This window comes from Gorilla gorilla, chromosome 22 (assembly GCF_029281585.2).
Source record: "Gorilla gorilla gorilla isolate KB3781 chromosome 22, NHGRI_mGorGor1-v2.1_pri, whole genome shotgun sequence".
Lineage (NCBI taxonomy): Eukaryota > Metazoa > Chordata > Mammalia > Primates > Hominidae > Gorilla > Gorilla gorilla.
The window spans coordinates 45460850-45477028 of NC_073246.2; the positions used below are offsets into that span (position 1 = coordinate 45460850).

The 16179-nt window shown below is 41.1% G+C and overlaps 1 protein-coding gene across 6 annotated transcripts in view; it reads right to left on the reverse strand.

Annotated features, from left to right (window-relative positions):
* HSF2BP (heat shock transcription factor 2 binding protein) overlaps window positions 1-16179 on the reverse strand; it is a 155449-nt gene that overhangs the window by 126680 nt on the left and 12590 nt on the right. For 4 of the 6 annotated variants that reach the window (XM_063702624.1, XM_055373679.2, XM_004062880.2 and 1 more), the window contains 3 exons: window positions 13537-13640; window positions 4097-4246; window positions 1111-1243 (listed from right to left, as the gene is read on the reverse strand). In XM_063702624.1, the coding sequence (XP_063558694.1) occupies window positions 1111-1243; window positions 4097-4246; window positions 13537-13640 (387 nt within the window). Of the gene's footprint in view, window positions 1-1110; window positions 1244-4087; window positions 4247-13536; window positions 13641-16179 lie in introns of all 6 variants that reach the window. The other 2 variants (XM_063702623.1, XM_055373680.1) reach the window with 1 other exon arrangement.

The window sequence follows — 16179 nt, forward strand, 5'->3', positions numbered from 1 at the left end:
GGGTGAAGTAAACTGAAAACCTTCTAAAAAGGATTCATCATTCTAGATGCCATTAAGAATATTCATGATTCAGCCAAGCGCAGTGGCTCATGCCTATAATCCCAGCACTTTGGGAGGCAGAGGTGGGCAGATCACCTGAGGTCGGGAGTTCAAGACCAGCCTGGCCAACATGGAGAAACCCCGTCTCTACTAAAAATACAAAATTAGCCGGGCACGGTGGTGCATGCCTGTAATCCCAGCTACTCGGGAGGCTGAGGCAGGAGAATCGCTTAAATACAGGAGGTGGAGGCTGCAGTGAGCCGAGATCGCGCCATTGCACTCCGGCCTGGGCAACAAGAGAATATTCATGATTCATGGGAGGAAGTCAAAATAACAACATTAACAGGAGTTCGGAAGAAGTTGATTTCAATCCTCATGGATGACTTTGAAGGGTTCATGACTTCAGTGGAGTAAGTAACTACAGACGTGGTGGTAGAAAAAACAGATAAGTTGCTTCTTATGGAAGAACAAAGAAAGTGGTTTCTTGAGATGGAATCTACTCTTGGTGAAGATGCTAAGACATTGTTGAAATAAGAACAAAAGATTCAGAATATTACATAAACTTAGTTGACAAAGCAGCAGTAAAGTTTGAGAGGGCTGACTCCAATTTTGAAAGATGTTCTACTGCGGAAAAAATGCTATCAAACAGCATCACATGCTACAGAGAAATCTTACATGAAAGGAAGAATTAATCAATGTGGCAAACTTCATTGTTGCCTCATTTTAAGAAATTGGCACAGCCACCCCAACCTTCAGTAACTACCACCCTGATCAGTTAGCGGTCATCAATAACACGGCAAGACCCTCTACCAGCAAAAAATTGTAACTTGCTGAAGGCTCAGGTGATCATTAGCATTTTTAGCAATAACAAATTTTCTAATTAAAGTTTGTACATTGTTTAGACATAATGCTATTGTACATACAACAGACTACAGTATAGTGTAAACATAATTTGTATATGCACTGGGAAACCAAAAACATTCATGTGACTCATGTGTTATTGCAGCATTTGCTTTACTGCAGTGGTCTGGAAGCAAACAGGCAACATCTCCCGAGTGCGCCTGCACTTACTCGTGACGATTCCAGCCAGAGCAAAAACAAACTGACTTTCATCCGAATCCAGCTCCTGGACATCACCATCTAACGACTTCACAAAACTCTCCATTGTTTGACCAGTGATGCTGAAAAACTTCAAAGCTTTATCCTGAAAGTTTGAAAATCAGAGTGTCATATCTTTTTACAGACACTAGTGTGAAAACATTTTAAAAGTGCAGGATACAGAAGATTCTAGTTTTAATTGTAGAATATTGTAAAATCTATTCCCTCATGAAAAGTTCCCATTAAAAGAACAGAGAAAGCAGCTTGAGGCATGCAGGAACAACAAAAACTACCCTGAAGATTGGTGGACTCTTCACACGCATAAATATGAAATAGGACAAATGTACATGATGATGAAAGTAAATGGGAAGAATTCACTCAAAATGTAATAAAAATATACTAGAAAAACATGCTGTCTATTTGCTCTGGGCATTAAACCAGAGGTGTTCAAACCTTTAGCATAACTTTTTTCAAAAAAAAAAAATCTTAATGAAAACATGTAAAAGAGGTAAAGACTGGCTCCTCTGGTAGTTTAGATCTTCATCACTTGGCAAAAAGCATTTCCAAGTTTGAACCTTTGAGTTACTTCCTTTGGGGTGCTAGAGTTCTGAAGAAGAATTTTAAAACCAATGTACATTTTAACCCGGTTAAAAAATTGGAAATATTTGCATTTACAAATGATATAAGAAAACTTCATGAATGATCAAATAATCTAAAACTGGGTTGTGGTGATGGTTAATGCAACTCTAAAAATTTGCTAAAAACCACTAAATTGTACATTTACAATCTTACAGTATATAAATTAAACCTAATAAAGCTCAACAAACTTTTAAAAACACAGTCTTTCCACCTAAAGTCAAACACAACTTTCTATTAGCAGTAAGTAATTTCTCACTGGTTTCCTGCCACACGTCCCCCTCTTCACCTTCATTTCCAGTCATGATCACGCCATGCTCCCAGAGTCAAACACCAATCTTTTTTGGCTCCTCTTGTCCCCTCCAGGTGCCCACTCTGCCCGGCCATCACATCTGCCTCAACTGCCACAGCTCTCATACATGTTCCTTCTTTCCCATCTCCCCTGCAGAGGACCGAGCTCACTCCAGCCAGACCAGCTAGAATGACCACCTCATCAGTCATCCTGTCCAGACGCGATGTGCCACAACTCCACCTCCTAATCCATCCTCACCCACTGTCAGGTGAATCTTCCTAAAATTCTGCTCTTATCCTATCACTCTTTTACTGAAAAACCCTTAGGGAAAATCCAGTCTTCCCACCTACAGGATGAATCACCAACCTGGTATTCAAGGTCCCAAAGTCACATCCCAACCTACGTTTAAGCTTTACCTCCCCACTACTCTATGACATTAACTCTCCACTGTGTCAACTGACCTACTCACTGTCCTAAAACAAACCCACCCATTTTCTGCCATTTCTACCTATTCATCAAGGCCCATTTCAAATTTATCCCCTTCTGTGAAGTTCCCTGACAAACGCCTGCACGCATGCATACATGTGCGTGTGCACGCTCCCACACACCCACACACTCCCACACACACGATCCCACATACACAGGCTCACACACACACACACACACTCCCCCCCACACACGCTCCCACACACACACACACACAGGCTCACACATACACACACACGCTCCCACACACACACAGGCTCCCACATACACACACACGCTCCCACACACACACACGCTCCCCCCCCACACACACACACGCTCCCACATACACACACATGCTCCCACACGCACACACGCTCCCCCACACACACACACGCTCCCCCACACAAACACACACACACACACACTCCCCCACACACACACATGCTCCCACACACACACAAACACACATACGATCCCACATACACAGGCTCACACACACACACACTCCCCCACACACACGCTCCCCCCCACACACACACACACAGGCTCCCACATACACACACACGCTCCCACACACACGCTCCCCCCCACACACACACGCTCCCACATACACACACGCTCCCACACACACACACGCTCCCACACACACACACTCCCCCCACACACACGCTCCCACACACACACACATATGCACATGCTCAAACACACACGCTCCCACACACACGCTCACACACACACACACATATGCACATGCTCAAACACACGCTCACACACACACGCTGCCACACACACACACAGTTGAACCTTGAAAACAAGGGTTTGAACTGCACAGGTCCACTTACACAAGAATTTTCTCAGTAAAAGTTACACCAAGTGTGTCAGCTGCTCCAGCCTCCCCTTCCACCTCCTCCACCTCTACCACCCTTTAGACAGCAATGCCAACCCAACCACTCCCCTTCCTCCTCCTCTTCAGCCTACTCAATTTGAAGATGATGAGGGGGAAGACCTTCATGATGATCTAACATACAAAAAATGTGTTAATCAACGATTTATGTTATCAGTAAGGCTTCCAGCCAACAGTAGAGAGAGTCAAAAGTTCTATGTGGCTTTTCGACTGTGCAGGGGGTCAGCGCCTCTAACCTCCATGTTGCTCAAGGTTCTGCATCTATATGTGTGTGTGTGTGTTTGTGTATGTATAAACACACACACATCTACATACATGTATATGTTAGATAACATAATATTCAAATACTATATTAACCATGAAATAATATATATAAAAGCACTTTTGATCTTCTTAAACACTTGTAAAGTATTAATACTGAAGTGGTAATATGTCCACATATACCACAAGGTCTCCTGGAGAGAAGGGATCTTATTTCATTCACTTTGCATCAGGTTACAATGAACCATATACTATAGGTATTCAATAACTAGCTGATGAATGAACAAAAGAAAATGGAAAGATATGGACTTAGTCTTTAAATGCCTTAATAAGCTATATGCTCTAATTTACACAAGCAGTAATCAACAATATCTAGAGAGCCCACTGACCATACTTACTCCTCCCAAAATGGCCTTGACAACTTCCTCACTGTTGGAGACACCCCACAAGAGGGTACACGCTGCTGCTCCCATTTCTGTACAATACTCTGCCTGCTGCAGGAGTTGCTGCTTCGCTTCATTCAACTGCTGTCGAAGAGCCAGTTTCTCCTAAAAGCGAAACAAAATTGAAAAATAAATAATAGCATTCAACCTTGATATATCTTTATTACATTTCCTCTTTCACAAAGATATTTATTAAAGAAATGCATGTATAATTATAGAAAATAGTTGCAAATGAAAGCTAGTCCTAAGAGAGCCATAATCTGTATCTACAAAAGAAATTTCAAAGGCAAAAATATTTGAGAAATATCTGAGGAAAGAACATACTACCACATTATGGTTGATAAACCCACAGAGCTGAATTCATCTGCTTTAAGTAACTACATGAAATATCTCAAGCCCCAAGTAACTATACCCAGAACCAGTACCAACCGAGGCTTCTGGACAAAAACAACCTCACAAAGCAATTTACCCAGAAAGCAACATTTCTAAGACAGGAGACTGCCTCCTCCAAATGGCTCACTCCATTGAAAAAACGCCATCTGCCAGAGGCAGACACCAAATAAAAGGCACTTGGACATCAGGATTTGTAAAAAAACAAGTACTTTAGAAAAACTCATTCTGTATAAACGTATCCTTAAGTCCTCATGAGAATATTGCCAAAGGTGCCAGTAAATATAAAATACAATCTGTGAAGCTAAACAGGGAAAGAAAACCTAAAACCTAAGACCAGGTAGGAAAGATGGGAGGAGGGGCAAAAAGAAGTGTGAAGGCTGGGAGTCCTATTCATGCCCTGGTGCAGCAAGCCAGTGCCAGTCTAAGAAGAAGACGGAGGCTAGGAAGAGTTTCCTACTCTCCCACCAGCAGTGTCTGAGGTGACCTGTAGCTGGGCAAGTCTCCGCCATGGCACTCTTCACAAGGGAAACACAAGGAAAGGCCGTCCTGATGGCCCTCCTGACAACACAAGCACACTTCGAGGATTCACCTTGAGTGTACTGCTAGAGTGATGGGGGGCTTCCTGTCCTCTCCAACCACCAGCACCAGGTACCTGAAATTCCCTTAAAAGGTGATAGCATTTCCTGACTTAATAAGACAAAAACTGAAAAATATAAAACCCCAGTTAAATTCATTCATACCAAATGTAATTAGTTACATAAACCACAAAGTTAAAGTATATTAAATGCTATAGATTTTCTTTTAGAGAGATAAATACAAGACAAAGTAGAGGGGGCTTTTCACCCCCTGGAGGAAAAAGGGAGCTTTGGAGCCACAAATCAAAACTGTTGACCTCATAACTTGGATCAGGGTGGCCCACTCATAGTTACCTGGAGACAATGCGTTTGGCACACAGAGATTCATACACATTCATACGTATATGCACACATGTATTTAAGACAAAAATGGCCACTGAGCCTCTGGCACGTGCTAATACTGCATCATGTGATCTGTCAACTCTGGGTTTTTAATGTCTTCATTACAGCAACAATCTGGACTCCTAGATTCATCCTTCCAGTGTATGTAGCTGAACACAAGTCATGGTGACACAGAAAGAAAACTGTCACAGCACTTCCTTTTGGAATTCTAGCTTTTCTCACAACTTAAGCTGTCTGCATCTCAATTAGTCAGGATATGGTGGTTCTTCTGCATGACCATAAAAAGACTACTGAGAAGAACCAGGAAGGACTTTGCTCACTACAGTCACATTTGGTAGTTGCAGGAGGATATTCCCCAACGCAGGGTTCCACACATAGTACAATAATATCAAAAAAAACAAACAAACCTCAAAGAAAATCATAGCATTCCCAGTAACATCAAAAATAAGAATAATTTTTTAAGGTGCAAGACCTATACAATGAAAACTACAAAGCATTACTGAGAGAAAGTAGAGCTAAATAAAGAGATATACCATGTTCAAAAATTGGTAGGATGTCAATTCTTCCCAAACTGATCTACAGATTCAACATAATCCCTATCAAAATCTCAGCAGACTTCTGTACAAAGTGATAATCTGATTCTAAAATTTCTATGGAAATTCAAGACAGAATATCTAAAAAATTGTCTGAAAAAGAAGAACAATGTTAGAAGACTAACAGTGCCTGATTTAGAGGAAAAAACAAACTAACTATAAACCTACCAAAATAGAACCATTGTGGCATTGCTATAAGGATGGACATATAGATCAGTGAAACACTGACATGTCAACTGATTTTAACAAAGGTGCCAATGCAATTCAATGGAAAAAGGATAGTCTTTTCAACAACTGATGCTAAAACAACTGAATATTCATATGCAAAAAAAAAATAATTCAAAATGAATCATAGGGCCGGGTGCGGTGGCTCATACCCACAATCCAAGCATTCTGGGAGGCTGAGGTGGGTGGATTGCTTGAGGTCAAGAGTTCAAGACTAGCCTGACCAACATGGTAAAACCCCGTCTCTACAATACAAAAGTTAGTTGAGCATGGTGGCACGGGCCTGTAATCCCACCTGTAATCCCACCTACTCGGGAGGCTGAGGCAGGAGAATCGCTTGAACCCAGGAGGGGGCGATTGCAGTGAGCCGAGATCGTGCCACTGCACTCCAGCCTGGGTGACAGAGCAAGACCCCATCTCAAAAAAAAAAAAAAAAAAAAAAGAATCATAGGCCACAGTGGCTAATTGTACCTTGGGAGGCTGAGACGGGAGGATCAAGACCATCCTGGGCACCATAGTGAGACCCCATCTCTACAGAAAAAAAAAAAAAAAAAAATTTTTTTTTAAATAGCCAGGCATGGTGAGGCTGAAGTAGGATCACTTGAGCCTGGAAGGTCGAAGCTGAAGTGAGTCATGATCACACCACTACACTCCAGCCTAGGTGACAGAGCAAGACACCATCTCAAGAAAGAAAAAAAAGAAAGAAAAGAAAAGAAAAAAGGAAGGGGAAAAAAAGAGAATCATAAACATAAATGTAAAATTTCTCAAAAAAATCATTATGACCATAGGTTAGGCAAATATTTCTTAGATATCACAAAATCATGACCTATTAAAAAATAATAATAAAGTAAGTTTCATCAAAACTTAAAAGTTCTACTCTTCAAAAGATACCTTATAAAGAAAGTAAAAAGACACGCCACAGGCTAAGAGAAAGTACTTCTAACCACATATCTAAAAAAGGACTTGTGTCCAGATTAAAGAATTCTTACACATCAATAAGACAACCCAATTAAAAATCGGCAAAAGATTTGAAGAGATATTTAACCAAAGAAAACATATAAATGTGTCCGGGCGCGATGGTAATCCTAGCACTTTGAGAGGCCGAGGCAGGCGGATCACTTGAGGTCAGGAGTTTAGGACCAGTCTGGCCAACATGGTGAAACCCTGTCTCTAATAAAAATACAAAAATTAGCTGGGTGTGGTGGCGTGCGCCTGTAATCCCAGCTGCTCAGGAGGCTGAGGCAGAAGAATTGCTTGAACCTGGAAGGCGGAGGTTGTAGTGAGCTGCGATCACACCACTGCACTCCAGCCTGGGGGACAAGATAAACAAACAAAAAGCAACCACATTTCTATGTGCTAACTAAAAAATGGAAACCAAAATTAAAAACACAATACCATTTACGGTTACTCCAAATAAAATTAAATACTTAGGTAAAAATCTAATACAAATGTGTATGCTGAAAATAATTAGGTAAAAATCTAACACAAATCTAGATGCTGAAAATATAATTATAAACTGCAGATGAAAGAAATTAAAGACAAAGAAATGGAGAGACATGCTATGTTTATGAATTGAAAGATTCAACATAGTAAAGATATCAATTCTCTACAAACTGATCTACAAATGTACCACAATTTCTATTAAAATCCCAGCAAGGTTTTTGTAGACATAAACAAGCTTACTCTAAAATTTATGCGGAAAAGCAAAGAAGCTAGAATAGTTAGGGCAACTCTGAAAAAGAGGAATGAAATGGGAAGAATCATTTTATCCAGTGTTAAGGCTTACTATGTCGCTACAGTAATCAGAATAATGTATTATTGGTGCAGGAACAGATCAAAGTACCTGAGTAGAGAATCCACAACAGACCCAGGCCAGTATGACTGAATTTTGACAATGGTGCAAAAGCAATTCAATGAAGGAGAGAGAGTCTTTTTGAGAAACAGTGCTGAAGCAACTGGACAACGATAAGCCAAAGGAAAAAAATATTAACTTGAACTTAATCCTCATACCTTCTACAAAAATTAACTCAAAATGAATCATAGACTTAAATGTAAAATGTAAAACTATAAAACCATTAAGAAAAAAGAATGGGAGAAAATTGTGGTGACCTAGAGCTATGTGAAAAATTCTTAGACATAACAACAAGAAAACAGTCTATAAAAGGAGAAGTCAGTAAATTGGACTTCATTAAAATTTAAAACATTCGCTTTTTGAAAGAACCTGTGAAGATGAGAAGAGCAGCTACAGACTGGGAGAAAAGACTTGCAAAACATATACTCAGCAAAGGACTTCTATCTAGAATATATCAAGAGCTCAAACGCAAAAGTAAAAAAAGAAAAAATCCAATTAGAACATGGGTAAAAGACATGAAAAAAACATTTCATAAAAGAGAATACACAGACAGAAAATAAATGCATGAAATGATGTTCAACATCATTAGCTGTTAGGGAAATGCAAATTAAAACCACAACAAACCTATCAAAATGACTAAAATTCAAAATAGAATAACACCAAATGCTGGTTAGGACATGGAGAAAGTGAATCACTCATACATTTTTGGTGGGACTATAAAATGGTACAGCCACTCTGGAAAACAATTTGGCAATTTCTTCCAAAACTAAATGTGCACTTACCATACAACCCAGTAATTGTACTCTCAGGCATTTATCACACAAAAATAAAGACACACATTCACACAAAAACCTATACATGGATGTTACTAGTGTCTTTATCAGTAATAGAAAAAAAAACCGTAAGAACTATTCAAACTTCTTTCAGTGGAGGAATTACAACATATTGCAAACAAATTGCAACATATACATACCATGGAATATGAGGCAATAAAAGTAACTAACGATACATGCAACTTGGATGTATCTGAGTGAAAGTCAGTCTCTGCCAGGCACCCGTGGCTCATGCCTGTAATCCCAGCACTTTGGGAGGACAAGGCCAAAGGATCAATTGAGCCCAGGGGTTCAAGACCAGCCTGAGTAACATAGCGAACCTGTCTCTACAAAAAAAATTAAAAATTAGCTGGGCATGGTGACATGTGCCTGTGGACCTAGCTACTTGAGAGGCTGACATGGGAGGATTGCTTGGGCCCAGGAGGTCAAGGATGCTGTGAGCCATGATCCTGCCACTGCCTGTCACTGCCTGGGTGACACAGTGAGACTCTGTCTCAAGGAAAAGTCAGTCGCAAAAGGTTATTCTACGTTATGACATTCTTGAGATAACAAAATTAGAGATGGAAAATGTATTAGTGATTGCCAGGGGCAAGGCAGAGGGAATGGGGTGGATGTGGCTATAAAGGGGTAGCACCAAGGAGCCTTATGGCAATGGTACAGTTCCGAGTGTGGTGGCGGTTACATGAATCTACAAATGTCATAAAATTGCACAGAACTATGTACATACGTGCACACACAAATGAGTACATACAGAATTGATGAAATACAAAGAAGACCAGGTGAAACTAGTGAAACCTGAAAGTTGTTAATTGTACCAATCCCAATTTCCCGGTTTTTATCTTCTACTATAGTTACGCAAGATATCACCACTAGGGGAAACTGGGTGAAGGGTATAGGTAACTTCCCTGGACTTTTTGAAACTTCTAGTGAATCTATAAGTAAACACAAAAAAATTTTTTTGTTTCCAGTGGGATTGGACCAAAAAATGTTAACCAAAAAAAAAGCTGTATAAATTTACTAAAAACTATCAAACTATACAATTACAATGCAAAAAAATTTTTGTGGTACAAAATATACCTCAATAATGCTGTTTTAAAGAAACAATAATCAAACCCTGATATATTTCCTGTTTAAAGGAATACTCATACATAACAGTTTATCAAGCACAAAACTCCCAAGATTTCCTCAATATCTTTCTGTAGTTCATTCTGTATTTTAGCTTAACTACAATTTTTCTTTTAAAAGTTTCTTGGCTCACTGCAAGCTCTGCCTCCCAGGTTCACGCCATTCTCATGCCTCAGCCTCCCGAGTAGCTGGGACTACAGGCGCCCACCACCATGCCTGGCTAATTTTTTGTATTTTCTTTTTTTAGTAGAAACGAGGTTTCACCGTGTTAGCCAGAATGGTCTCGATCTCCTGACCTTAGGATCCGCCCACCTCAGCCTCCCAAAGTGCTGGGATTACAGGCGTGAGCCACCGCGCCCGGCCAATATTCTCCAACAGTTGTGCCTTTACCAGGAAGCTGGGATCTTTTTCCTCTAAAGTTCAAACGTTGCTACTGCCAGGACTCTTTCCTGGCCCAGCCTCCTCACATCATAAGCAGGTATCAAGACCCAGTGCACCTCCTCCACTGACCCAACAAAATCTCTGTGGAGGAAACATCTCCACCATGGCCAGTAACAAAGTCTTCCTTGTTTGAGTAGCCTTTCTCTAGGGGTTCAGAAGCTGCTTGCTCATACATCACACTTTATGATTTGGGTTCCATACTTTGTTTCTGACCTTTTCTTACATATTGAACTCAATAACTTCTGCCTTTTCCTAGTAATTTTTCACTCATACAGAAGTACTTACTAGCAGCCAGGCGCGGTGGCTCACGCCTGTAATCCCAGCACTTTGGGAGGCCAAAGTGGATGGATCACCTGAGGTCAGGAGTTCAAGACCAGCCTGGCCAACATGGCGAAACCTCATCTCTACTAAAAATACAAAAATTAGCCAGGCATGGTGGCACGTGCCTGTAATCCCAGGTATCCAGGAGGTGGAGGTTGCAGTGAGCTGAGATTGTGCCACTGCACTCCAGCCTGGATGACAGAGCAAGACTCTGTCTCAAAAAAAAAAGTACTTACTAGCAGTAATCTAATTTAGGATCTAGTCTCTGGATTCTTTCCTGGGTCCTCAATTCTATAATAAGTTTCCAGGGCCAGGTGCAGTGGCCCATGCCTGTAATCCCAGCACTTTGGGAGGCCCAAAGCAGGAGGATCACTTGAGCCCAGGAGTTGAAGACCAACTTGGGCAACATAGTGAGACCCCATCTCTATAAAAAAAATTTAAAAATTGTTTTAAAAATTATACAATAGAATTGTTCTTGTAAGAAATAAAAATTAATTAATTAATTAAATTTAGCTGGATGTCATGGCACATCTCTGTAGTCCCAGCCACTCTGGAGGCCAAGGAGGAGGATCGCTTAAGCCCAGGAGGTCGAAGCTACCGCAACTATTATTGCACCACTGCACTCCAGCCTGACAACAGAGCAACACCCTGTCTCAAAAAATAAATAAATAAATAAAATAAGTTTCTAGAGTCCCTCCTCATGATCTGTACAGGCCTCGACAGAGACTACAGCAAAGGCTACAGATAAGGCAGCTGCTAGAAGAGAAATGGCCTTGTTACAGCAACCTTGCAGGAGCTTTCCTCTGTATTCACCTTGCAGGAGCTTCCCTCTGTATTCACCTTGCAGGAGCTTCCCTCTGTATTCACCTTGCAGGGCTTCCCTCTGTATTCACCTTACAGGGGCTTCCCTCTGTATTCACCTTACAGGGGCTTCCCTCTGTATTCACCTTGCAGGGGCTTCCCTCTATATTAAATTGGACTATTCAACAAGATTTTTAACTATAAATAGGGAATAGTTGGGTAAAATATTCCCACATTTTAAGGTCAAAGTTCCAGGGCAACAAAACCCTAGCGATTTCAATGCTACTTTACCATGGCTGTTTCCTTCTTCTCAGTATGCATTTACTGGAATGGCTTCTTTTCTTTTTTTGGTTTTTTTTTTTTTTTTGAGACAGAGTCTCGCTCTGTTGCCCAGGCTGGAGTGCAGTGGCACGATTTCGGCTCACTGCAACCTCCACCTCCCAGGTTCAAGCAATTCTCCTGCCTCAGCCAGGCTGGTCTCGAACTCCTGACCACAAGTGAACCGCCCACCCTGGCCTCCCAAAGTGCTGGGATTACAGGCTTGAGCCACTGTACCTGGCCTGTTACTACTATTATTATCCAAAATAAAAATATATCCAGGCCCCAAATTTTATAAAAAGTGTCAGAATAGTTCTAGCTCTATGGAAAAGGAAGTTATGCCACACAAAAAGTTAAACTAAGCAATTTTTAAGAAATATTAGTTTCTCTAATATTTATATAAACTATAACTGGCTAAAATATAATAATCCCCAAATTAACTACATGTACTTCTGATTTAATACATCTATGTCCAACTATAAGATATTACGTACACGATTTTTTCCTCCAAGACTCTCATCGCTATGGCGTGTCCCCCTGCAAACTCATGTTGAAATTTGATCCCCAATGTGGCACCCTTGAGAGGTGGGGCCTAGTGAGAGGTGTATGGGTCATGGGAGTGGATTCCTCATGAAGCGATTAATGTGCTCTCTGGAGGGTGAGTGAGTTCTTGCTCTCACAGGAATGGATTAGTTTCCCTGAGAGCAGGTTGGTAAAGAGTCTGGCTTCCTCAGTTTCTCCCTGTTGCTTTCTCTCATCATGTGATCTCGTCACACAGCCTGCTCCCCTTCTGTCATGATTTGAAGCAGCCCGAGGCCCTCACCAGAAAAAGATGCCCAATCTTGAACCTTCCAGCCACCAAAATCTTGACACAAATAAACCTCTTTTCTTTATAAATTACTCAGCCTCGCCGGGCGTGATGGCTCACGCCTGTAATCCCAGCCCTTTGGGAGGCCAAGGCGGGCAGATCAAGAGGTCTGGAGATCGAGACCATGGCTAACACGATGAAACCCCGTCTCTACTAAAAATACAAAAACTTAGCTGGGCGTGGTGGCGGCCACCTGTCCCATCTACTCGGGAGGCTGAGGCAGGGGAATGGCGTGAACCCAGGAGGCGGAGCTTGCAGTGAGCCGAGATTGCACCACTGCACTCCAGCCTGGGCGACAGAGCAAGACTCTGTCTCAAAAAAAAAAAAAAAAAAAAAATTAATTACTCAGTCTCAGATATTTTGTTATAGCAACACAAAATGAACTAAGATAATTATGAACCTTTATGTTGTAGGGCAGATTTTTAAACATAAAAGTTAAAAGATACCAAGTGAATGATCTACGTGTTAAATGGTTATAAAATCCATCTGTTCAACTACATTCCAACCCACTCAGAATACATACATTTACAAATACAATTTATTGAGGATTAAGAGTAAAAAATTCAGTCCCACTGCTTATCATAAGTGAAAGGCTGTAAGCCAGCCCCACTTTCTGGCTTGGTGAGAGTCTGTCCCTGAGCATGGTACCTTCTTCTCTCCTATGTTGTCGGCCTGCACGGTTTCCAGGCGGGCTTTAAAGTGCTCACAATCCATTTTCAGCTGCTCTAATTCTTGCTCTTTCCTTTCCAGGTCTAGGAGAAAGACATAAAATTACTCAAGATATTTCAAGTCACTAATCTCTCCCTAAGCATCTATTTTGCCCAGTCTTGACTTAGTAAAATGTGTACTGATTTCTTAGGTGAGAATATTTGCATTTCTTGACTTCTAGCCTGTCCTTGAATAACCAATATTCTAAAAGCCCTGTTCACTAAGTTCATCTCAGTTTTTAGCCCACAGCACAAAGGACTTTGGTTGTTTTCTGTTTTGTGTTTTTAAGGTTTCACTTTACTGCCCAGACTAGTACTCAAGGCTTCAAGAAAACATGTTATTTAAAGGATGGAAGGCAGAGCTGAGAAGCTCGACTGTCTCATGGCACAGACTTGTCGCTACTCCATGAAAAGCAGAAGGCAGCTCAGGGAGTGCACGGCGCCAGCACAGGCTGATTCACAAAGCTAGTGTCACCCACTGGCAGACTGACTCAATGGGAACAACTGCAGTAGTAGGCACTGGAGGAGGGAAAGAACAGTGATAAAAATGAGAAAATGCTATAGTGAAAGAGTGGAAACTACATAATACTTCCTCTCCACCGCACTCATTTAGTTGATGAGTCAACAACAGCCAACAAAAATCCTAAAAAAATCCACGTCAATAAATCAAGCAAAAGTATTATCAACTTTAAATTTAAAATATTATGTTGCAGAAATACTGACATTCAAAAAAACAAATATATAATACAAATTTTTAAGTGTTTGATCTCAAAAGCTAGGAAATTATCAGTTTTTATGCCAACATATACCAAGATTTGAGGGTGCTAAGAGCTAATGGTCTAACTTCTTTGATTAAAGTAGCGATGCTTTAGGACAGTGATTTTCGAACTTTAGCATACATCAGAATCCTTGGAGGACTTGATAATACAGAGTCGGCTGGGTCCCATTCACAGTTTCCAATTTGGAACGTCTGGGGTGAGCCTGAGAATTTACATTTCTAACAAGTTCCCAGATGAGACTCATGCTGCCTGTCTGGGACCCACACTTTGAGAACTACTTCTGGGCAATAACCTGGTCTCTCACCACCAATAAAATAAAATGAACATGCAACACATGACCAGCAACAGCAAACAAGGGAACCCATCCACAGGAATGTGAAAAAGCAAAAAAATGGAGAGTAATGGAAGGCAGCTACCTAATATTTGTCACATGAAGGAATTTCACTTCTTTACACATTCCCTCTCCTAATCCTTGAACTGAGAAAAACACAAGGCAACTCTGGTTATCTGTTTCATTCTTCTACTGACACTTGCGATGAGTGAGAAAGCCTCAGAGCAAGGCGCCTGGAAAACGGAACATTACTCCACCCTAGCGGAGAAAAAGCTCACAGACACTTCCTCAACTATGTGCAAACAAACGAGAAGCGGGTAGGGCTTTCGAATCTAGGGGTCTGAGAGGACAAGAGGAAGCCAGAATAAGACACTTCTGGGGACTGCTTAGAACCACACGTGTATCCCCAAAGCTCTAAAGGAAACGTTAACAAAGGAAGGAAGAAAGCAAGCTAGTCTCTAAATTTTCTAGAGACCCCGTCCTAGAAGAAAAATTAGAACCTAAAAGTAAATATTCAGACCAGCTAAACATCATAAAATTGGCTGGCAAAGCTTCTCATAAAATGTGTTTCTTAGGGGCCCGGCTCGGTAGCTTATGCCTGTATAATTCCAGCACTTTGGAAAGCTGAGGTGGGAGGATCACTTGAGGCCAGGAGTTCGAGACCAGCCAGGGTAAGACTCCCGTCTCTTAAAAAAAAAAAAAAAGTGGTTCTCAGAAATAGAGCAAAGTGCCTTTGGACTATTTCCTCTCCCTCAAATCACAGTTTCATTTTCTGTTCTTTTAAGAAATATTGTGCCACAATGACTTTCACTGGAATTCTTGATTTTATCCTAATCCCAGCCAAAAAATCAACTAGGAAGCACTATGCTTTAAAAACTACATACTTGCATTATTTGTAACAAAGTTAAATGGAAATACATTATTTACACACATACACACTACAATCATATGAAATACCACCTATGGTCATAGACAAAAATGAACAAACTGAAAAACTAAGATGAAATTTGTGATTTAAAATTTTTTCTTTGCATTTAACTGTTAAATTTGTCTTCTACTATTAAACTGTATATTACTCAAACATGGTAAAAGCGATAGGAAATCTCTACAAGCCTTATCATGTGTAAAAACCTGTGGGGATTAACTTTGACCACCCAAAAGGGCTCTCTTGCATTACGGTAATTTCATAATCACTTGTTCCAGACAGCTGTACGCAACCCTAGTGTAAGTTAACATACCAAAGGGACAGGGTTAAAACATCCCACTCTACGATAGGCAATCTCAGAATTCCAGTCAGTCATCAGGGAGGCCACACCCATCTACGCCAGGCTCCAGGGGAGGTGACAAGTGCCCTTCTGCTGTATGAGGCCGCCACCTTGTGGCCAGATAGGAGCATTGCTGCTGCCTCGGAACAGAACCCTGACCTTGCATTTTCAACTTGGCCCCACTGCATGCATGCTACCTAAAAGCACCC